The 23,628-nt window shown below is 42.3% G+C and overlaps 1 protein-coding gene across 8 annotated transcripts in view; it reads left to right on the plus strand.

Moving 5' to 3' along the window:
- MYPN (myopalladin) overlaps positions 1-23,628 on the plus strand; it is a 134,506-nt gene that overhangs the window by 104,503 nt on the left and 6,375 nt on the right. For 7 of the 8 annotated variants that reach the window (XM_058189467.1, XM_058189473.1, XM_058189469.1 and 4 more), the window contains 8 exons: positions 2,872-2,964; positions 8,769-8,990; positions 11,707-11,856; positions 13,008-13,090; positions 13,296-13,422; positions 14,471-14,678; positions 16,680-16,845; positions 18,482-18,615. In XM_058189467.1, the coding sequence (XP_058045450.1) occupies positions 2,872-2,964; positions 8,769-8,990; positions 11,707-11,856; positions 13,008-13,090; positions 13,296-13,422; positions 14,471-14,678; positions 16,680-16,845; positions 18,482-18,615 (1,183 nt within the window). The remainder of the gene's footprint in view (positions 1-2,871; positions 2,965-8,768; positions 8,991-11,706; positions 11,857-13,007; positions 13,091-13,295; positions 13,423-14,470; positions 14,679-16,679; positions 16,846-18,481; positions 18,616-23,628) is intronic. The other variant, XM_058189471.1, reaches the window with a different exon arrangement.

Consider the following 23,628-nt stretch of genomic DNA (forward strand, 5'->3'; position numbering starts at 1 on the left):
GAGTGTCAAAAAGGGCCGGCGGCAGCCCGGCAAGCCGCAGGCCGCCCAGTAAGCCGCCCGGCTAGCTGCCAGGGCCGCCACTGCTTCCTCCCACGGGCGGGGTCCAAGGGGGCCCTGAACATCAGAGACCCCCTGTCGCCGTCGCTGCCGCCGCCGCCAGACCGCCGAAAAGGCCGGCGGCAGGCCGCGGCCGCCCGGCAAGCCAGCAAGCCGCCCGGCAAGCCGCCAGGATCACCGCTGCAGCAGGACGCTCCGGGGCTCCTCCCAACGCCCCCTGAAGTCGTCCTGTGCCAAGTCACCCCTCCTCCGGGTGACTGGATGTTCCTCCATCAGGGCGGGGGCCCAAGATGTCACCAAGGCCCCCCCCAGAACCAGACAAGGCCCGAAAAGGCCCACCGCCGCTCCCCCGATCAGCAGGGCGGCGCCATCTTGGACATGCTCAGTAAGAAAGGCTGAGCGCCAAAGAATTGAGGCCTTTGAACTCTGGTGCTGGAGAAGACTCCTGCAAGTCCCTTGGACTGCAAGGTGAACAAACAAGTCAGTCCTAGAGGAGATCAACTCTGACTGCTCTTTAGAAGGCCAGATCCTGAAGATGAAACTGAAATACTTTGGCCACCTAATGAGAAGGAAGGACTCCCTGGAGAAGAGCCTAATGCTGGGAAAGATTGAGGGCAAAAGAAGAAGGGGACGATAGAGAACGAGGTGGCTGGATGGAGTCACTGAAGCAGTAGGCGTGAGCTTAAATGGACTCCAGAGGATGGTAGAACAGTAGTAGTCAACCTGGTCCCTACCGCCCACTAGTGGGCATTCCAGCTTTCATGGTGGGCGGTAGGGGTTTTGTCCGATACTGAAGCACTTTCCTTTTTTTTATTTAATAGACTTTTTAAAAAAAGTTTCTATAGCATTACTTAAAAACATTTTCATTAGGTTTTCATAAAATTCCCCGTGACAATTTAAATTTCTGAAAATATACTATTTGTATCACCCGCGCATAAGTTTAGTTCACATTACATAAGTGAAACTAAATGGCGCTATAGTGGGACCGCAAACAAAAGAACCTCATCCCAGAATAGCTTGCGCATCTTCCCCCACACCACCCAGCTGTAACAGACAAGCAGAGCTGGTAGCTGGCGCCCCCCCAGACCCAATCCACTATGCACAAGAGGCATTCACAGACGATACACGGTGCATTACTGTGGAACCGGTGGGCGGTTAGAAAATTTTACTACTAACAGAGATACAAAAGTGGGTGGTAGGTATAAAAAGGTTGACTACCCCTGATGGTAGAGGATAGGAAGGTCTGGAGGAACGTTGTCCATGGGGTCGCGATGGGTCGGACACGACTTCGCAACTAACAACAAAACCATTAATATAATGGTTATTATAATTATATTAATAACCATTAATATAATGGTTATTAATATAATTATAATAACCATTATATTAATGGTTTTGTTGTTAGTTGCGAAGTCGTGTCCGACCATTAATATAATGGTTTAATATAAGGGAGCTGTTTTTGAAATACTGGTGGGAAAAAAGATTACTATCCAGATGCTATCTGAGATATTATCTGAGAAACACACAGGATATGAAAAACCAAACATTGCAAATCTCAAGCTAGGTGGAACAAGGTTGGTGGAGGATCTTACTTTTGGCAAAAAGAGAAGGACAATTTGTGAAGCAGGCAGCATACGAAGGTTGTGAACAGTTAGGCAGTGGTGAACAGTTAGGTACAAACTGAAAAAACATCCAAAATGTGCTTTATCACTCCTATTATTAACTTACTTTAAAAACACAAATAGATGGATATTGTTTATATTAGACTGCAATTTTTCTAATATTTTGCAATCTTGATATATTTCCAAATTTTGATTGTGATCCTATATTTCCCCCCAGAGATACTTGGATCCAATTTTTAATCCCACTGAAAGAGAGAGCCTCAGGTTCATTCTATTTTTTTTTTATCCATTATAAAAAGAAGTTATTGAACTGGAAAGATCTAGGATCTATTTTCAGTTTTTGGAAAATGCGCAGTCCCATTTTTTAAAGTGTGTGTTTGTATAAAAGCGTACATACAAATATAGGGATCTTACAATTACAAATTGTAATGTGTAATTATAATTGGAGGGCCTAAAGGACCACATTAGGTATAGATCTTCAGGGAGAAAATCTATCTATGTGGTTGCTAAGAGTCAGCAACAACTTGTTGGTACACAAGAAATTTAAAAAGCAAAATTATATCACATCTTTTAAGAAACATATGGGAGCAAACAGATCATGTTTATTTATAGTGCATGTATTATTTATTTACAGTTACACCTCTTATTTTTAAAATATCTCATGTTTAATGATACAAATAGCCAAAAAAAATAGCAATAGCATTTGGACTTATATACTGCTTCACAGTGCTTTACAGCTCTCTCTAAGCAGTTTATTGAATCACCATATTGCCCCCAACAATCTGGGTCCGTATTTTACCGATCACGGAAGGATGGAAGGCTGAGTCAACCTTGAGCTGATGAGAATTGAACTGTTGGCAGTCAACAGAATTAGCCTGCAATACTGCATTCTAACCACTGCGCCATTACGGCTCTCTTATAGTAGCCCACAGTTGCCTACCAAGGATGTGTATCCATGCGTTTGTATGCACGTACACAAACACATATATAATAATGCAACCTGTAAAATATTCTATGCTACCTCAGTTAAAACTTAAATAAATTATACTATCTAGTAGCAATCAAATCCTAAGTTTGCTTTTACCTCTGAAGCTACCTTCTGTTCTTTATTCTTTCAATAAAAAAATGCCCATAAATGTCATCATAACTTTTTCCTCATGCAATTTTCCTCATTCCTCATTCCCTCCGCCAGAAAACAGCCTATGAGGAAAATCTGGCTCGCGGGCTACAGGGACCCAGCCCTCATTCCCCAACTTTCAACTTTACCGCTGAGGAAGTATCCCAGGTACAGCCTTCCTTTCCAACACATGTGTGCCTCATATGTACATATGTTCAGTAGAATGCAAAACCTGAAATTTAACTTCTGCCATTGAAACGAGATTGGGTATTTCTTCCATTAAAATGAGCTGTGATCATGCTTCATGGTAAGTATTTCAACAGCAGCCCAAGGTGTTAATTACAAGAAATCTGGGTTCAAAGCAAAGGTATTCCATAAACTACAAAAAAGGTTCAAATTCTAAAATCCTGTTGGAACATGGTTTAGTGTGTTTGCATTCTGACCAGAGGGCATTCAAGCACCTTATGAGTTAACTATTGTTAAGTCAACTGTTAATGTTGTTAACACAAGATTCACAATCCTAATGTTAAGTAACATTTCCATATTTTATTGTGATGCATTTTCAATTCACATATTCACAGTTTGCAGCCTTCACTGCAGTTAAGAATCCCCACCCTGGATCAGTTCTATTGACTGTTCTTTTGACATTTTCTATGGAGGTTCGAATCCCTAGTGCCACATAATGGAGTGAGTTCCCGTTACTTGTCCCAGCTTCTGCCAACCTATCAGTTCAAAAGCACATAAAAAATGCAAGTAGAAAAATAGGAACCACCTTTGGTGGGAAGGTAACAGCGTTCCGTGCGCCTTTGGCGTTGAGTCATGCCAGCCACATGACCATGGAGACGTCTTCTGACAGCGCTGGCTCTTCGGCTTTGAAACGGAGATGAGCACCGCCCCCTAGAGTTGGGAACAACTAACACGTATGTGTGAGGGGAACCTTTACCTTTACCTATACAACAAAAATGTTCTAGTTCCTTGACATAAAATCTATATATTACAGAAATCATTGTATGACCATTATAACTGCCCAGGTTTCTTGCATTTTGGAAGGTAGCATTCTGATGTGCTGCCATCTATGTAATCAGTTTCTATTAGTCTCAAGTCCTTACGGTGACGGTACTAAAGCTAAAATATGTAAGGGTCTCTGAAATTAAAAATCAGGGCTGTCTAGCTAGAGGATGTGATAAAAACTAAGGATAGTAGCCACGATGCTGTGATCAAAGTCTGCCTGTTTTTATGTGTATTTTATGTTTGATACACATAAAAGACAGGTAAGGCTTTGATCACACTGCTGTGCTTGCCATGTTGACTTTTTTGACTGTACGCTACAGGCACCCCTTTGTAAAAATATTAGCACCAAAAGGTTGTGGAGATCAAATTTCTGAGAGATGCAAGACATTAAATTTAAGGATAATGGAGGTTTACCTCAAAAGGCAATAATAATGTTTTCAGTAGTTGTATTTACTATTTACTGGTTTTGCTCAAAATTGTTACCCTGGATAAATGTTTTTGATTGGCAGAGACCAACAGTTTTGCTTTCCTACTTTTAAAGACCTTTCATAACAACAACGAGAAGCGATAACTGAGATGAGAATTGACTCATCTTGTAAAGCAATCTGCTGAGGTATCCTTTGTGAAAGACAAAATTAAACAAGGTGAAATCTTATAAGCCAGGAGTTTGTCTGCCAGTTGGGGAGCAGCCATGGAGCAGAGCTAACCTAATAATCTTGAAAGTAATAGGACTCCCACCTAGCAGCTGGACCTCTGGCTGCATTTTTACAGTTTGTCATCTTATGGTTACAATTCCTTTTAAAAGGCTATTTACAGTGGTGGGTTTCAAATTTTTTTACTACCAGTTCTGTCGGTGTGGCTTGATGGGTATGGCATGGCTTGGTAGGAGTGTCAGGGGAAGGATACTGTAAAATCTCCATTCCCTCCCCATTCCTGGGGGAAGGATATTGCAAAATCTTCATTCCCACCCCAGTCTGGGGTCAGCCAGAGGTGGTATTTGCCGGTTCTCCGAACCTCTAGCTAAAATTCTGTGCAGTGTGGAGAACCCCCAAATCCCACTCCTGGCTGGCCCTGCCCACCCCTCCCCTCCCAGGAGTCCCCATGCAACACATTTTGGATGCAGGTAAGCGCAGGGCACTCGTGGAGGCTTGGGGAGGGCGAAAAAAAAGGCCTACAGGAAGTTCCGGAAGGCCAAAAAAGTGCCCGTTTCTGGCCTCCAGAGGGCCTCTGGAGCCTGGGGAGGCCATTTTTGCCCTCCCGGAGGCTCAAAGACAGCCTCCAGAGTCCAGGGAGGGCAAAAATGCTCCCCCTGCCATGGTGCAGGAGGCCAACTAGGCCACGCCCACCATGGCCACGCCCACCCAGCAGCCGGGCAGAGAACCCCTTGCTAAAAAATTTGTAAAGCCCACCCCTGGAAAGGAGTGTTTTAGGGATGAAAATATTGGTGGAGTAGAAATGCCTTATGATTTCCTCATCAGGCAAACAGCTTTTTGGAAGGGAGGGGTTTCAATTAAGAAAACTTTCATGGACATAGTTGAACATGATTCTCCCTTGTTCTAGGATCCTGATTAAATTGAGAAGTGGGGATGGACAACTCTCATATATTCAGCGGGGAGATTTTCTGATTAGGATCTACATTTTGGGTACCAGTTCAGCCTACTCTGAACTTTATTTATGTATTTATTTATTTATTTAGATTTTTATACCGCCCTTCTCCTGAAGGACTCAGGCGGTGTACAGCCAAAGTATAAAAACAACACAATGTACAATTAAAACAAAAACTTAAAACAAACATAATCCATAAATGGCCGAAATTAAAACAATCAAATTTAAAAACCCTTAAAATTTATAAATAATAACCCCGATTAAAATTGTTTAGAATTAAAAGTTTAGAATTAAAAAAGTTAAGCCAGTCCCGCTTGAATAAACAAATGCGTTTTCAGCTCACGGCGAAAGGTCCGAAGGTCGGGTAATTGGCGTAAACCAGGGGGAAGTTCGTCCCAAAGGGTAGGAGCTCCTACAGAGAAGGCCCTTCCCCGGGGGCCACCAGCCGACATTGCTTGGCGGACGGCACCCTGAGAAGACCCTCTCTGTGTGAGCGTACAGGTCGATGGGAGGCATAAGGTAACAGTAGGCGGTCCTGTAAGTACCCGGGCCCTAAGCCATGGAGCGCTTTAAAGGTGGTAACCAAAACCTTAAAGCACACCCGAAAGACCACAGGAAGCCAGTGGAGACTGCGCAGGAGCGGTGTTACGTGGGAGCAGCGTGGGGCTCCCTCAATCACCCGCGCAGCTGCATTCTGAACTAACTGAACTGCACTTCAGGGGAAGCCCCATGTAGAGAGCATTGCAATAATCCAAACGAGAAGTGACAAGAGCGTGAGTGACCGTGCATAAGGCATCCCGGTCAAGGAAGGGGCGCAACTGGCGGACCAGGCTCACCTGGTAAAAAGCTCTCCTGGAGACAGCCGCCAAATGGTCTTCAAACGACAGCCGTCCAGCCAGGAGAACACCCAAGTTGCGCACCCTTTCCATTGGGGCCAATGACTTGCCCCCAACAGTCAGCTGCAGCAACTTCATCCTGTTGATGTTCTCATTCGCCCAGTGGAAGAGCTTTTCTTGGGTATATGGACATGGACATTCACTTTTTCTTTTATATTAGTGCTTGCTAATTTTTAATCTTCTTTTCAAAACTCTTAGTAAAAAAAATATACAAAAAGTAAAAGCTATTGAGACCAGAGATCCGTTTGGTACAGTCCCTCACCTCCACCAGCCTTTTTAAAAAAAAATTGTAATAAATCAGGCATCTTCAGCTCATTTTCTTTTACTGGAATCAAAGGTAGACGGAAATTCACCTCCTTATCTCAACATTCAATAGAGCAAAGTTGAAGTCAATCACGAGTCAGAAAAATAAAAACAAGTCGGTAAAAGAAGATTTGAAAATATTTAATTCGCCATCTTAAGTGTCTTGAGCATGGAAATTCTAGGAGTGAGAGTCTACATATCTTGAAGTTGCTGAGGTTGAAAACCACTGAATAAATCAGACAGGAAATTATAAAATACTTTATGTTTATGGTAAACGTTCAGATTGCCTATTCTATTTTGAGCAGATTATTGCTTTATTTGTATATGTATTGTTATTATGCTTGTTGTTGTTATTTTCCACTTATAGGGTCTTTGTGATCTTGGACAAGAAGCAATCTTTTTATATGCTTCCAAAAACATCAATGTTTGCACTGCAATCTGTAAATAGTGATGTAGTTATTTCATTATTGCTCACAATTAAATATTCCTTTAAATATATCATCTATTGCTTTGAAAGAAGGACATTATTTTATAAGCCATTTAAGTTCCTTGAATTCCTCTTTTTCAATATCGATGTCTCTTCCGCCTGATAATTCTACTGTGCTTCTTCCTTTATTGAAAAACAACAACAATAACAAAAATAATGATGTCTATTTTCTTTCAGTCAGGATCCTGTTTTGAATTGTTGTTATCAAGTAAACTGATTAAAAGGCAAAACATAATAAATTCACACTTTTTTATACTTCTGATATAAGGAGAATTGCTTTTTGGTCTTGAGGGATGTTTCAAAATGCTTGGCGGCTGCAAAAGCCACTTCACATATGCTGGGTTTTAAGAAATAAAACTATAGTATAGCCATTGTAGAGTTTACATGCCACATTTCATGAGTTTTCATTTTCAAAATGGTGACAGACTATATTTCCAGCAAATTTAATCAGTGAGTTGAAGTCCACAAGCCTTAAAGTTGCTAAGGTTGGAGACCCCTGTCTTAAATGATGGTGAGTGAGACCCCCAGTCTTCTCCAAATCTTTATCTAGGCTACTACTGCAGAAATAGTGTGGCCTATTGACAAGAAAAGAAGGCACAAGCTCTTCCTCACTCTGAAATGAAGTGTCAGTTGATTGTTGGATTATAATCTTGCATCAAGAAGCATCCCTACTTAAAAGCCTAATCTGAAATCAACCCTAGACCAGAGGAAGTAGAGAAGCAGCAGTGTCAGGGAACAGAATTCCTCCTCCTTGCCCCTTCCTAATCCCACCCTTCATACTCTAAGAGATAGAGAGCAGAGCTAAATGTAGTTGTGTTTATTCTCTGATGGAATCCTATGACAAACATTTAGGGAGGGGATTCCTCCTATCATTTGGAGCACAAATGTATAGAGCAGTGATGGCTAACCTTTTTGCCATTGCGTGCCAAAAGCAAGGGGAGCGTGGGGGGGGGGTCACCCATAATTCTATGTGCCCCACCACCTGCATGCGCGCGTGACCCCCCTCTCCGCACTCCCCCCGCTTTTGGCATGTGATGGCACGGTGGGCTCGGTAGGCCCATTTTTTTGCTCTCCCCAGCCTCCAGGGCCTCTCTATGAGCCTGGGGAGGGCGAAAACAGCCTTTCCCTCCCCGGAGGCCCTATGTGGCTCCATGTGCCACATGTTCCCTCCCCGGAGGCCCTAATATGGTTCCATGTGCCACCTGTGGCACGCATGCCATAGGTTCGCCATCACGGGAATAGAGTAAGAGATTTTCCATCCTACTTAGCAATAGCAATAGATTTATATACCGTTTCATAGTGCTTTTACAGCCCTCTCTAAACGGTTTACAGAGTCAGCATATTGCCCCCAACAATCTGGGTCCTCATTTTACCCACCTCGGAAGGATGGAAGGCTGAGTCAACCTTGAGCCAGTGAGATTCGATCTGCTGAACTGCAGCTAGCAGTCAGCTGAAGTAGCCTGCAGTACTGCACTCTAACCACTGCGCCACCTCAGCTCCTTAGCCCCACACTGTTTGTTTTTATGGTTGAATCTCTAATAATTTTAATCTTTGTATGATTGTTTTTGGCCATATAGGAGCCATTACTTGGGGGGGGGAAGCTATTTACCAAGAAATATTTATTAGGCTCCAGTGAGATATATAGACTTGATTCAACTATTATTTTGCAGGAATATAAAATTTCCAACTTTGAGCAGAGATTAATGAACGAAATAGAGTTTCGGCTTGAACGTACCCCCGTGGATGAATCAGATGATGAGATCCAACATGATGAGATCCCTACCGGCAAATGCATTGCTCCAATTTTTGACAGGAGACTCAAGCATTTCCGTGTCCTGGAAGGATATCCAGCTACGTTCACTTGCAAAATTGTTGGAATCCCCGTACCCAAGGTAAGGCCTCTGAACAGCGGAACACAAATACTTCTCGGCAATTTCTCATGTCAATTGCTTTGATCTTCTTCTATATAAAGAACTTTGCCCCCATGACATTTAAGATTAGATTAGATTAGATTAACAGAGTTGGAAGGGGCCTTGTAGCAGTGGTGAAATCCAATTTTTTTTTACTACCGGTTTTGTGGGCGTGGTTTGGTGGGCATGGCAGGGGAAGGATACTGCAAAATCTCCATTCCCTCCCCACTCCTGGGGGAAGGATATTGCAAAATCTCCATTCCCATTTCACTCTGGGGCCAGCCAGAGGTAGCATTTGCCAGTTCGCCAAACTGCTCAAAATTTCCGCTACCGGTTCTCCAGAACCTGTCAGAACCTGCTGGATTTCACTCCTGCCTTGTAGGTCATCTAGTCCAAATTTGTATTTGAGGAAAGCAAGGAAAGGTTGCTGTGAATACACCCCCTCCCCTCAAATTCCCTATTTTGGTGGGTTGGGGGCCATGTAAATAAGCAAGGGAGATTTAAGAAGACTTTAAGAAGCAGAAACTCTTGTTCATTGCTGAATCAGAGTCATTTCTGTGAATAAAAACAGATTTTGTTTGCAGAAAGCCTATGACTTAATATTCAAAAATATCCTTTAGGCTATTCATAGGCTTTCTGCAAACAAAATCTGTTTGCTATGGAAGCCATGACAATTTCTAATCCCTATTAAATGGTAAGATCTTGCCTCTTAGGTTGAACCATTGTGTTTTAGGAGAGCTAATACAAATTGGCCTCTGTGTTTTGCTTCCACTTCACTTTTGTGCTTCATAGAAGAGCAGGAGGCATGTTACCATGTGTAGATCCTGCTTAATCACACACTAGAGGAAATACGATGCTCATCAGCCATTGCCCAGATACGCAGTGGCTTCCCCAATTTAGCGGCCTTCTAACTCCCATTATCTCTCAACGGGCATGGGTTTTGTCTATAATTTCTGCAAGTCGTAGGCTCTGAAATCAAACAAACTCGGAGGTCACCATCAGTGGTGAAATCCAAATTTTTTTACTACCTGTTCTGTGGGCGTGGTGTGGCTTGGTGGGCGTCACTTGGTGGGCGTGGCAGGAGAAGGATACTGCAAAATTCCCATTCCCTCCCTACTCCTGGGGGAAGGATATTGCAAAATCTCCATTCCCACCCCACTCTGGGGCCAGCCAGAGGTGGTATTTGCCAGTTCGCCAAACTGCTCAAAATTTCCGCTACCGGTTCTCCAGAACCTGTCAGAACCTGCTGGATTTCACTCCTGCCTTGTAGGTCATCTAGTCCAAATTTGTATTTGAGGAAAGCAAGGAAAGGTTGCTGTGAATACACCCCCTCCCCTCAAATTCCCTATTTTGGTGGGTTGGGGGCCATGTAAATAAGCAAGGGAGATTTAAGAAGACTTTAAGAAGCAGAAACTCTTGTTCATTGCTGAATCAGAGTCATTTCTGTGAACAAAAACAGATTTTGTTTGCAGAAAGCCTATGACTTAATATTCAAAAATATCCTTTTTGAATATTAAGTCATAGGCTTTCTGCAAACAAAATCTGTTTGCTATGGAAGCCATGACAATTTCTAATCCCTATTAAATGGTAAGATCTTGCCTCTTAGGTTGAACCATTGTGTTTTAGGAGAGCTAATACAAATTGGCATCTGTGTTTTGCTTCCACTTCACTTTTGTGCTTCATAGAAGAGCAGGAGGCATGTTACCATGTGTAGATCCTGCTTAATCACACACTAGAGGAAATACGATGCTCATCAGCCATTGCCCAGATACGCAGTGGCTTCCCCAATTTAGCGGCCTTCTAACTCCCATTATCTCTCAAAGGGCATGGGTTTTGTCTATAATTTCTGCAAGTCGTAGGCTCTGAAATCAAACAAACTCGGAGGTCACCATCAGTGGTGAAATCCAAATTTTTTTACTACCTGTTCTGTGGGCGTGGTGTGGCTTGGTGGGCGTCACTTGGTGGGCGTGGCAGGAGAAGGATACTGCAAAATCCCCATTCCCTCCCTACTCCTGGGGGAAGGATATTGCAAAATCTCCATTCCCACCCCACTCTGGGGCCAGCCAGAGGTGATATTTGGCGGTTCTCCGAACTGCTCATAATTTCTGCTACTGGTTCTCCAGAACCTGCTGGATTTCACCCCTGATCACCATGATGGTAAGAGGAGCCTTAGGGATTTTTTCAATCAATAATTACAATAAGAGGTAGTGTCCTTTATTCAGCTGCCCAACCTTCCAGAGAGTTGCAAGAGCCCCACTCAGTGACTGGTGACATCACCAAGATGGGAAACCTTCTGGAAAACTGTGCTCTTTCTACCAGGATTTAGAGATGGGGATGGGAGAAGGTCTCTGAAAGGCCAACTTGCTCCGTTTCCCATCCTTAAAGCTACTCCCAAACATGGGACAAGCAGATTGGGGAGCTCTGTGGGAAGCACAAATAAATGGTCGTATATAGCTCTGATGTATGGACTACATTGTCCCTTGATTTCAGAGAATGGTGCCTGGCTGTCATGCAGCTAGTTTATTCCAAAATTTAAGCTTGAATTGAGAATCTATTTGCTGAGTTATTCCATGCAGCCTTTTTACTCTCAAATAAATAATCCCAATGAATGCAATGAGATTTTCTTCAAAGCCAAAATACATAGAACTATAGCCATAAGTACAAGGCTACAATAGATCTTTCTTTAAAAACCCCCCAGGTATACTGGTTTAAGGATGGCAAACAGATTTCGAAGAAGAATGGACATTTCAGAATGATTCGCGATGGGGATGGAACTTGTTCTTTACATATTGAAGCTACTACAAATGATGATGATGGAAACTACACATTCATGGCTGCCAATCCTCAGGTACAAATTCCTATATACACACATACATCATTTAAACTTAAGAGGATGAAGACAGACGCATACATTTTGAAAGTTCATTTTAATGATTGATTGATTGATTGCTATCAGTTGATTTTGAATTTTAGCAATAATGGCAGTAACTGCAGTATAAGATTTATAGTTGTAAATGGCTAGAGAAAAGGAGGAATGTAGGGATAGAGAATTAGAAACAAAGTGAAGAAAGGGGGGGAAATAAAATATTATAAGAAATATTAGATAAGAGTAAACAGGATTTGAATAGATACGAAGGGAATATGCATGTAACTGGAGTGTGATTGAATGTACAAAAAGTATATATGGAATAAGCATGATGTTATATTGTAATCTACACAAAAGAAAAAGTGTTAGAAAAGTATGTACCAGACAAGTCGCACCATGTCTAATGTTTTTAAATTGTATATTTAATAAAAAAAAAATTGGAAAAAAAAGATTTATAGTTGTAAAAGTATAATAAGATTTTTGTAGTATTTCTAAAAAAAAAATCAGCCATATGTATCACGCTTGAGATCTAGCAATGAAAAATGACCGATGCATGGTTCTGTCCCTCTCGCCTCAGTCCGAGCAATGACTTAATTAGCCGGCACTATCAGCTCTGGCAGCAAACTAGTGAGTGTCTGCCAAGTGTCTCTGTTATCTCCCTTGATGCCGCTGAGTCACCCAGGAACAAACAGTATTTCAGCTCTAGTTAAGCAGTTGATTTGCCTGCTACGAAGAGGCATAGCAGCCCTTGCTGCTTTTATATCCTGTGGGGTGTGGCTCCATGACTCAGCACTTCCTAGGCCTGCCCCACCCCTGCTTCTGTTGTTCCCGCCTCTCCTTTCTACAAAACCTAGGGTCCAGCCAGGCCTGATTGCCATCAGCTGGGTCTGGAGGCGTGACCTGGGGGGGGGAAGAGTCAGGGGACGGAGGCCTCATTATCTCCTCCACCTGGCCTGCCTCTGGCTCTTGGAGCTGAGCCAGGGAAGCCGGTGCTCCAGAGGTAAGTCCTGATGGCCCTTCCCCCTCACTTTCCAAGTCACTTTCTGGCAGGGGGCCCGGCTCGGGGGGGCGCAGATACAACACTTGGTGAATGAACAAATAACATTTTTTTCCTCTCTTGCATGTTCTGGCAGGGAAGAATCAGTTGCTCTGGTCGTTTGATGGTTCAGACTCCTTCACTACGGAGTAGATTATCAACAACGATCCAGTCTCACAGGTAAAAAAAAATAAAAATTAAAAAAGAAGCATCTGATGCTAAAATATAGATTACGAGGGAAGCATGAGTTTTACCTGGCAAATTCAAGTTTTGGGTTTGGAAATCCTTAATTTCTGAGCAGTGAAATTCAAGAGACTATGTTTTCTTAGCTAAAAGTTTTCCTTTCTGTCCACCTGTCCAATATTCTGATGTGTTTGAAATGCAGGGGAAGGTCCCGTGTATCAGAAAGAGATCGGGAACCTCTGCAGGAACGTTTTTTTCGGCCATATTTCCTGCAGGCACCTGGGGACATGGTAGCCCACGAAGGCCGGCTTTGCAGACTCGATTGCAAGGTATTGGGGTCGCAGGGGTGGGAGTGGAAGGCTTTCTTTATTCACCAGCATAGGTGGTGCAAGGGGTGCACTAGTAATAGTGCGTTATTATTTGCATTACTATTTGCTGGTATTCTCTGAGAACACAAGCACAACCAGGTAGCTTTCATTTGAGACAAATTAAGGAAAGCGATTGGTGGATTAACAACAAATGCCAGATGCTGCCATGAAAAGCATCCATTGGTGACTCTCATTAACATGGGTTCCAGGCTTCCAGCTATTAGATCAGGGGTTTCCAACCTTGGTAACTTGAAGCCTGGAGGACTTCAACTCCCAGAATGCCCCAGCCAGCTTTGCTGGCTGGGGAATTCTGGGAGTTGAAGTCCGCCAGGCTTAAAGTTGCCGAGGTTGGAGACCCCTGTGTTAGATGATGCATATGCTTATTTTTATTTTAAGGTGTAACATTTAATGTAGGCTTTGAATTGCGTTTTTCTTTGACGTCCAGTTTGCACATCACAGGAAGCATTGCTTGTTCGGTGCATTTCTATCCGAGCCAACTATTGTTTAATAAACCATGGTTAATTTAGGCTTATACAACCAATTATGATTCCCCATAATCTTTGATGCAGGCCTGTAACATGATTTCTTTTCCCTGTGGTTTTTTTTTTTTACATCATTTGGGTTTCCATGAATTTGGAATAGACCAGAGGTGGGTTTCAGTAGGTTCTGATCAGTTCTGCAGAACCGGTAGCGGAAATTTTGAATAGTTCGGAAAACCGGTAGTAAAAATTCTGACTGGCCCCATCTATTCTCTGCCCCCCGAATCCCAGCTGATCAGGAGGAAATGGGGATTTTGTAGTAACCTTCCCCTGGAGTGGGGTGAGAATGGAGATTTTACAGTATCCTTCCCTTGCCACGCCCACTAAGCCACACCCACCAAGTCATGCCACGCCCACCGAACCACACCCACCGAACCAGTAGTAAAAAAAATTGAAACCCACCACTGGAATAGACATCACTAATATGAAAAAGTTTGTCACTTGCTTATGACTATTTTCTCCTCCGTTAGGTAAGTGGCTTACCGCCACCAGATCTGATGTGGCTTCGGAATGGCAAGCCTGTGTTACCAGATGCCACTCACAAAATGCTGATCAAAGAAAATGGAGTGCACTCTTTACTTATTGATCCTCTCAGACAAAGCGATGCTGGAATCTACACCTGCATAGCCACCAACAAAACAGGACAAAATTCCTTCAGCTTGGAACTGTCTGTTGTAGGTAAGTTTATGAGCTTATCCATCCTGAACATTAGACCGTTTGTGTACTTCGTTAACTAGAATCCCTGTGGCTGAAAATTGAATCATATGAAAATTGAATCATATGAAAACGAATACAGCTCGCCTGTCTGGAGCCCATACCTCATTTCGGACATTAATACAATTGAGCGTGTCCAGAAATATTTTACAAGAAGAGTTTTCCACTCCTCTGATTACAACAAAATACCTTATGCCACCAGACTTGAAATCCTGGGTTTAGAAAATTTAGAACTCCGCCGCCTTCGACATGACCTGAGTTTAACTCATAGAATCATCTATTGCAATGTCCTTCCTGTTGAAGACTACTTCAGCTTCAATCACAACAATACACGAGCACACAATAGATTTAAGCTTAATGTGAACCGCTCCAATCTTGATTGCAGAAAATATGACTTCAGTAACAGAGTTGTTAATGCCTGGAATGCACTACCTGACTCTGTGGTCTCTTCCCAAAATCCCCAAAGCTTTAACCAAAAACTATCTACTATTGACCTCACCCCATTCCTAAGAGGTCTGTAAGGGGCGTGCATAAGAGCACAAACGTTCCTGTCCTAATATTCCCTTTAACTGTATTCAATTCGTATAGTTATTACGTAGTTATGCATATATATGCTTATATATCGTATAGTTATTTCATGCTTATGCTTATATGTACTGTTGTGACAAATAAAATAAATAAAAATAAAATAAAATAAAATGTTCATTATCTGAATGAATTGGGGAGCTTGATTGAATTCAAAAGCCAGAGCTTCTTCGCAGTAGATTGGATGTCATTGGCCAAACCCTGAATCTTTATGTCATCCCGCTCTGGGAAGAGCAGATATTAAGGTGGCCAAAACATCTGGAATATTGACATAAATGTTTACAGTGCTCCATATTTTTCCATTAGAAAATGGAATCAGCGGTGAAATGTAAAATTTGTTACTACTGGTTCTGTGGGCATAGCTTTTGGGGGGGGCGGTTTAATGTGACTGGGTGGGCGTGGCCAATTTTTTTTTTTTTACTTTTAAAAGCATTTTTTCTACAATCTCTTAGGCAAAAGAAGTTGTAAAAAAATGTTTTTAAAAGGCTCTGACAATCCCAGCTGAGTTGCCTGATCATCAGAGGCTTTTCTTTTAAAAGGGTTTTTTTTTTTGCCTTTAAAAGAAAAAAAGCCTCTGACAGTCAGGCAACTGAGCTGGGATCATCAGAGCCTTTTAAAAGCATTTTTGGTTACAATGAAAAGGTTGTAGAAAAAATGCTTTTAAAAGATTCTGACGATCCCAGCTGAGCCGCGTGATCATCAGAGGCTTTTTTTTTACTTTTAAAAGCATTTTTCTACAACTCTTAGGCAAAAGAAGTTGTAAAAATGTTTTAAAGGTTTGACAATCAGCTGAGTTGCCTGATCATCAGAGGCTTTTCTTTTAAAAGGGTTTTTTTTTTTGCCTTTAAAAGAAAAAAAGCCTCTGACAGTCAGGCAACTGAGCTGGGATCATCAGAGCCTTTTAAAAGCATTTTTTGTTACAATGAAAAGGTTGTAAAAAATGCTTTTAAAAGATTCTGACGATCCCAGCTGAGCGGCGTGATCATCAGAGGCTTTTTTTTTACTTTTAAAAGCATTTTTTCAGCCGAAGAAAAAATGCTTTTAAAAGTTAAAAAAAAAACCTCTGATGATCGCGCGGCTCAGCTGGGCATAGGTGCCGGGGGGGGGGGAGGGATTTTTGCTACCGGTTCTCCGAACCACTTGCCACCATCGCTACCGGATCGAGTGATCCGGTCCGAATCGGGGGAATTTCACCCCAGGGTGGGGCCTTTATTATATACTTACAGCCATCTTGGATTTTTTTAACATGCAAACAGATGCACATTCTCACAGTGCAGACACACAGAAGTTTTTAGAGTCTTCCAGAAATCATTTGGAACAACTTCAAGCATTTTAAGGTGAAAACAAATCAATAAATCCGTCTTCTTTCTTCTTTTTCAGAAAAGGAAGTTAAAAAAGCCCCGGTGATACTAGAGAGACTACAGAACTGTGGGGTACCAGAAGGACATCCTGTCCGATTAGAATGTAGAGTAATTGGGATGCCACCCCCAATATTTTTCTGGAAGAAGGACAATGAAACCATACCTCCCCACAGGGAGAGGATGAGGTGAGCAGGGGGTTTTGGGAAACTGCTTTTTGATTGTCTGAAAATGTGAGGTGTGAGATTTTATTGCCGCAAACTTTTAATTTATTTTGCACTGAACATGTAGCACCTTTTAGCATACATAACTCTTGAAACAGTTTGCAACCTGTTGTGTACAATTCTATTGGTGGGAAATTTGACGGGAAAACATTCAAATCTCATTGGCTGGTGCCTCAGCCGGGTGGGTATAAAAGGGGAACCTTCTGCCGGTGCCCCTTGCTGAAGTCTCACTCTAATAAAGAGAGCTGTTGTCACTTGCTTGGTCTCGTGTCTCCTCAATCGCCCAATCTAGCATTGGCGACAAAGGTGGGATTGAGGTTGGCACAGACAAGCAACCGATCTGACAGAGGAACCCCGACAACAAGGAGGACCAGCCCAGCCACTGAACGCACAAAGCCAAACCAACGGGATGGCCGCCGCATACAACGCACCGGCTTCTTTCGACCCCACCAACGAGAAGTGGGGATCATACATGGCCTGTTTTGAATGCTTCCTAGAAGCCAACGATTTCCAAGGGCTGCCGGACAATAGGAAGCGAGCCTACTTCCTCTGTCACTGCGGCCCTGCAGTGTATGATGTGACCGAGTCCCTCTCGGACCCGACTTCTGAAACATTTAAATATGGTTCTCCGTACCCCGTGTCTCTTCCTATAAAGAACAGTTAAAATGCTTTCAGGATATGTACTGCATATAGCCAAGATGGCGAACTTATGGCACGTGTGCCACAGGTGGCATGTGGAGCCATATTTATGGGCACGCGAGCGTTGCCCTAGCTCAGCTCCAGCGCGCATGTGTGCACTGGCCAGCTGATTTTTGGGCCTTCTGGGCCTACTGGAAGATGGGAAATAGGCATGGGGGGGTGGGAAAGGCTGTTTTCGCCCTCCCCAGGCTCCAAGAAAGCCTCTGGAGTCTAAGGAAAGTGAAAAACAGGCCCACTGTGCCATCGTGTGCTAAAAGTGGGGGGAGCATGGGGCAGTCATACACGCATGTGTGGGGGAGAGGGGCGCATTGAATTATGTGTGTGGGCACGCACACGCGTAACCCTCCTGTGCTCCCCCCGCTTTTGACATGTGACGGCCAAAGGTTAGCCATCTCTGGCATATAGTAATAAATATTCCTTTATCTAGGAAAAAATACATCTGCTGAAATGCAGAATCCCCAAGAGCAGTAGAACTTTTTATGTATTACTACAGATCTAAAGTCCTACTGGAGGCACATTATAGGAGGATAAAAATCAAGTATGCAAGATTTCGTAAACTACAGTGGATTGTAAAGTTTTAAATTATATCAGTGTTACTTAAAATTACTGCTGTTATTGACTGCACACAATGAACAAACTTGTTTGAAATGAGAATTTGGTCAAATAGTTCAAGAGTCCTTGAGATCTTCCATTGCAGAACTTCAAGGGGATTGATCACGAAGCAAGTCCTTCTCTGCATAAACACACGCATACACACAAAAGTTAAGAGGGAGAAGGGGGAGAGGGAGGGAGGAAGAGGGAGGGAGTATAAATATCATGTTTCTGTTGTTTCCTTGAATGGTTTCACTAAAATCCTCCAGTATGTCACAAATGACACTGAAAACATTTTATTTCTTTTTAGTATGCACCAAGATGCTACCGGATATGTTTGCCTTTTGATTCAGCCTGCCAAAAAAGTAGATGCTGGTTGGTACACTTTGTCTGCGAAAAATGAAGCCGGTATTGTCTCTTGCACTGCTAGACTTGACATATACGGTAAGTGGCCAAAACTTTTGGGACACAGTAAATGAACAAAATATATGTTGTATGTGTGATCAGTCTCAATTCTATATTTGTCATCTCTTCTGTCTTCCCATCATGACATATTTTTTCCTTTGGAACTCTCTCTTTATCAGACTTGACTTTTTCCTTGAATTAGGTAGGCCTGTTTTTCACCCTCCCCAGGCTCCAGAGCTTTTCTAGGAGCCTGGGGAGGGCAAATACGGCCTTCCCCACCCCACCCCCTTGGAGACCCTCTGGAGGCCGAAAACAGCCTGTTTCCTGACTTCAGGTAGGCCCAAAAGGCCTGAAAATCAGCTGACCCGCACACACATGTGCGCTGGAGATGAGCTAGGGCAGCGCTCGCGTGCCCACCGATATGGCTCCACATGCCACCTGGAATTAGAACATAAAACTTAGAATAACAGACTTGGAAGGGACCTTGGAGGTGTTCTAGTCCAACCCTCTGCCCAAGCAGGAGACGCTATATCATTTCACACAAGTGGCTGTCCAGTCTCTTCTTAAAAGCCTCCAGCAATGTGGCACCCACAACTTCTAAAGACAAGGCCTTCAACTAGTTAATTGTTCTCACCATTAGAAAATTTCTCCTTAGTTCTAGGTTGCTTCTCTCCTTGACTAGTTTCCATCCATTGTTTCTTGTCTTGCCTTCTGGTGCTTTGGAAAATAGGTTCCCCCCCCCCGTTCTTTGTGGTAGTCCCTCAAATATTATTATTATTTTTATTTTTATTATTTATTCATATTTTTATACCACCCTTCTTCGAAGACTCAGGGCGGTGTACAGCCAATAAAACAACAGAAATACTAAACAAATTAAAATACTATAACAAGTTTAAAAATCTGATTCAAAAATCTGATTAGAACACTGCTATCATATCTCCCCTAGTCCTTCTTTTCACTAGACTAGACATATTGAATTCCTACAGCCATTCTTCGTAAGTTTTAGCCTCCAGCCCCCTAATCATCCTTGTTGCTCTTCATTAGAATTAAATTAGATACTGTTAGATATTTAATCTAGTTCTTTAGAATTAAGATTTGACATTTAGATTAGATAAGGGACGCGGTGGCTCAGGGGCTAGGACGTTGAGCTTGTCGATCGAAAGGTCAGCAGCTCGGCAGTTTGAATCCCTAGTGCTGCCGTGTAATGGGGTGAGCTCCCGTTACTTTCCCAGCTTCTGCCAACCTAGCAGTTTCGAAAGCACGTAAAAAATGCAAGTAGAAAAAATAGGGACCCCCTTGGTGGGAAGGTAACAGCGTTCTGTGCGCCTTTGGCGTTGAGTCATGCCGGCCACATGACCACGGAGATGTCGTCGGACAGCACTGGCTCTTCGGCTTTGAAACGGAGATGAGCACCGCCCCCTAGAGTTGGCAACGACTAGCACGTATGTGCGAGGGGAACCTTTACCTTTACCTTATTTAGATTAGATAATGTATAACTTATTTGGTTGAATTGCTCAGGATAGAATCCCATTCTAGCTAAATCAAGATCCTGAAACTTGGGCAAGATCTCTTAAGAGATTTGTAAGTGATCATGGATAACAAACTGAAGATTTTCAGGCAGCAGAGTCTTAAAGAGCTCTAATAAAACCTGACACTCGGTTGAATCCTTATATTAACAATTCCTTATTTAAAACGACATAGAACTTGTCTACTTTTTTAAAAAAACAATTGCTCAGCTTTATTTATTTATTTCAATTTAGACAGTTCACTGATACAGTAATAACAAAGAAACCAATGCAATCCTACAGCTGCATTTGTAAGATTTGTGACATTTTGTAAAAAGGTACTAAAATACAACTTTCAGAGTTTTGCCCACTAACTGCAAGTATTCCGGGATGTGTGCCTTGGATTGCAAACTCTTTCATTGGAGCTACATACAAAATAGTTGCCTCTAAATTTCTTGAAACTGCTGAGGCAGCTGGGCCAGTCCTTAGAGAGAAGAGGCAGAAGCTAATCATAATTCAAGAATAAGCAATTTGATTCTTTAGGGAGTTATTTAAAAATAGCACCAAGGAAGGAAAGTACCAGACCACAAGCCAGGTGAGATCCATGGCATCTTTGGGTCAGGTCTCTCTCCCTGCCCTTCTTGAACCTTTCTAGTGGCAGTCAGGCAGGAGAAAGAATTCCATTTGTACGAGGGGGTTCTTCCCCTAAGTACACAAAACATTTATTCCAGAAATTCTCCTTAGCTAAATGTAGCACTTGACCTTTAAAAATGCTCCCCAGTTTCTGAAAAAGGTATATCTTTGACCTACAGATAATGTTATTCCTTTTGTTGTTGTTAGTTGCGAAGTTGCGTCTGACCCATCGCAACCCCATGGACAACGTTCCTCCAGGCCTTCCTGTCCTCTACCATCCTCTGGGGTCCATTTAAGCTCACACCGACTGCTTCAGTGACTCCATCCAGCCACCTCTGTCGTCCCGTTCTTCTTTTGCCCTCAATCTTTCCCAGCATTAGGCTCTTCTCCAGTGAGTCCTTCCTTCTCATTAGGTGGCCAAAATATTTCAGTTTCATCTTCAGGATCTGGCCTTCTAAAGAGCAGTCAGAGTTGATCTCATCTAGGACTGACCGGTTTGATCGCCTTGCAGTCCAAGGGACTCGCAGGAGTCTTCTCCAGCACCAGAGTTCAAAGGCCTCAATTCTTTGGCCTTCTTTATGGTCCAACTTTCACAGCCATACATTGCAACTGGGAAAGCCATAGCCTTGACTATACGCACTTTTGCTGGCAGGGTGATGTCTCTGCTTTTCAGTATGCCGCCTAGATTTGCCATAGCTTTCCTCCCCAGGAGCAAGCATCTTTTAATTTCTTGGCTGCATTCCCCATCTGCAGTGATCTTGGAGCCCAGGAAAATAAAATCTGTCACTACCTCTATTTCTTCCCCATCTCTTTGCCAGGAATTGAGAGGGCCTGGTGCCATGATCTTAGTTTTCTTAATGTTATTCCTTAGTAACAGCAATAGCACTTAAACTTATATACCACCAGGTGGTTTACTGTGTCAACATATTGCCCCCAATAATCTGCATCCTCATTTTACCGATCTCCAAAGGATGGAAAACTGTGTCAGCAAATACTGTGGAAAGCATCATGCAGTGATTCTGTGTTTGCTTGGTTACTACTTTTTGCTTACTGCTCATCATTCATGATAGCATCATAAAATCATAGGGCTGGAAGAGAACTTGGAAGTCTTCTGGTCCAACCCCCGGCCCAAAGCAGAAGTCCTTATGCCATCCTGGACAAATAGCCGTCCAATCTTTTTTTTTTTTGGAAAATGTCTAGTAATGGAGCACCTACAACTTTGGGAGGCAAGCTGTCCCATTGATCAATTGTTTTCACTGTCAGGAAATTCCTCCTTGGTTCATGAAACATGAAATATGATAACAAAACCATTAAAAAATTAATACCATACAGTGAAATTCTTTGTAGCAGTCAGGAGCAACGGTATTAGGAGGAACCAAAATTCTAGGAAGAAGAAGCATTCTTTAAGAGTTGGTGAAATTGAACAGAGAAGATGCATCATTGAAGGCAAGACATTCTACACTATAAGGACCACCAATGGGATGAACCTTGCTTAGATAATAGCCCTGAGGATTTAGCCCTCCTTAGATTTCAAGGGGCCAGGCTAGTGCATGCCAAGAGAGATGTTGAAATAAATTTTTAGGCTCAAAAGCATTTAGGGCATTAGAGGTTGATAGTATACATATTAAAATAGTATTGAAAATTTAACATTATAAATCCCGCAATCTGGGATTGAGATGGATTGGTATATGTATATGCAAATACAAACAAGGTATGAAAAAGGTGTTAAACTATATGGTTTTTACTTAGAAATGACAGAATTGGATAGGATACTCACAGAAACAGAGGACAAAATAATTTTTTAAAAATATAATTTTTTACTTGGCCTTGAACTAGAGGAAGATCAAGTAAAGGAAACAATGATAGCCTGTGTAAAAAACTTTGGATATTCAATTGATCTAGATAGATGGCAACAGTTATGGGAAAGGAATTATAAATTAACAATGTCCACTGCATATAATCAATATAAAATGTTCTATAGATGGCATATGCCTCCTGAAAAATTGGCAAAAATGTTTAAAGATAAATCAGCTAAATGTTGGAAGTGTCACCAGTTACCAGGATCGTATTATCATATGTGGTGGACACGCAACAAAATACCTTATGCTACCAGACTTGAAATTCTGGGTTTAGAAAATTTAGAACTACGCTGCCTTCGGTATGACCTGAGCATAGCTCATAAAATCATCTGCTACAATGTCCTTCCTGTCAATGACTACTTCAGCTTCAACCACAACAATACACAAGCACACAATAGATTCAAACTTAAAGTGAACCGCTCCAATCTTGATTGCAGAAAATATGACTTCAGTAAACAGAGTTAATTTATTTATTTTTTTATTTGAATTTATATCCCGCCCTTCTCCAAAGACTCAGGGCGGCTCACATTGTGTTAAGCAATAGTCTTCATCCATTTGTATATTATATACAAAATCAGCTTTTATTGCCCCCAACAATCTGGGTCCTCATTTTACCTACCTTATAAAGGATGGAAGGCTGAGTCAACCTTGGGCCTGGTGGGACTTGAACTTCCAGTAATTGCAAGCAGCTGTGTTAATAACAGACTACTTAGTCTGTTGAGCCACCAGAGGCCCATAATGCCTGGAATGTAGTACCAGACTCCGTGGTCTCATCCCAAAATCCCCAAAACCTTAACCTAAGACTTTCTATTGTTGACCTCACCCCATTCCTAAGAGGTCTCTAAGGGTCGTGCATCAGAGCACCAGCGTGCCTACCGTCCCTGCCCTAATGTTCCCTTTAGTTGTATTCATTTTATGTATTCAATTCATGCTTATACTTATATGTATTATTTAATAAGTGTTTGACAAAATAAATAAATAAATAAATGCTCAGAAGCTAAAAGAGATGCTCAATAGTCATATCTTATATTCATGCCATTATTATTATTATTATT

Source organism: Ahaetulla prasina, chromosome 6, assembly GCF_028640845.1.
Source record: "Ahaetulla prasina isolate Xishuangbanna chromosome 6, ASM2864084v1, whole genome shotgun sequence".
NCBI classification, from domain to species: Eukaryota; Metazoa; Chordata; class Lepidosauria; order Squamata; family Colubridae; genus Ahaetulla; species Ahaetulla prasina.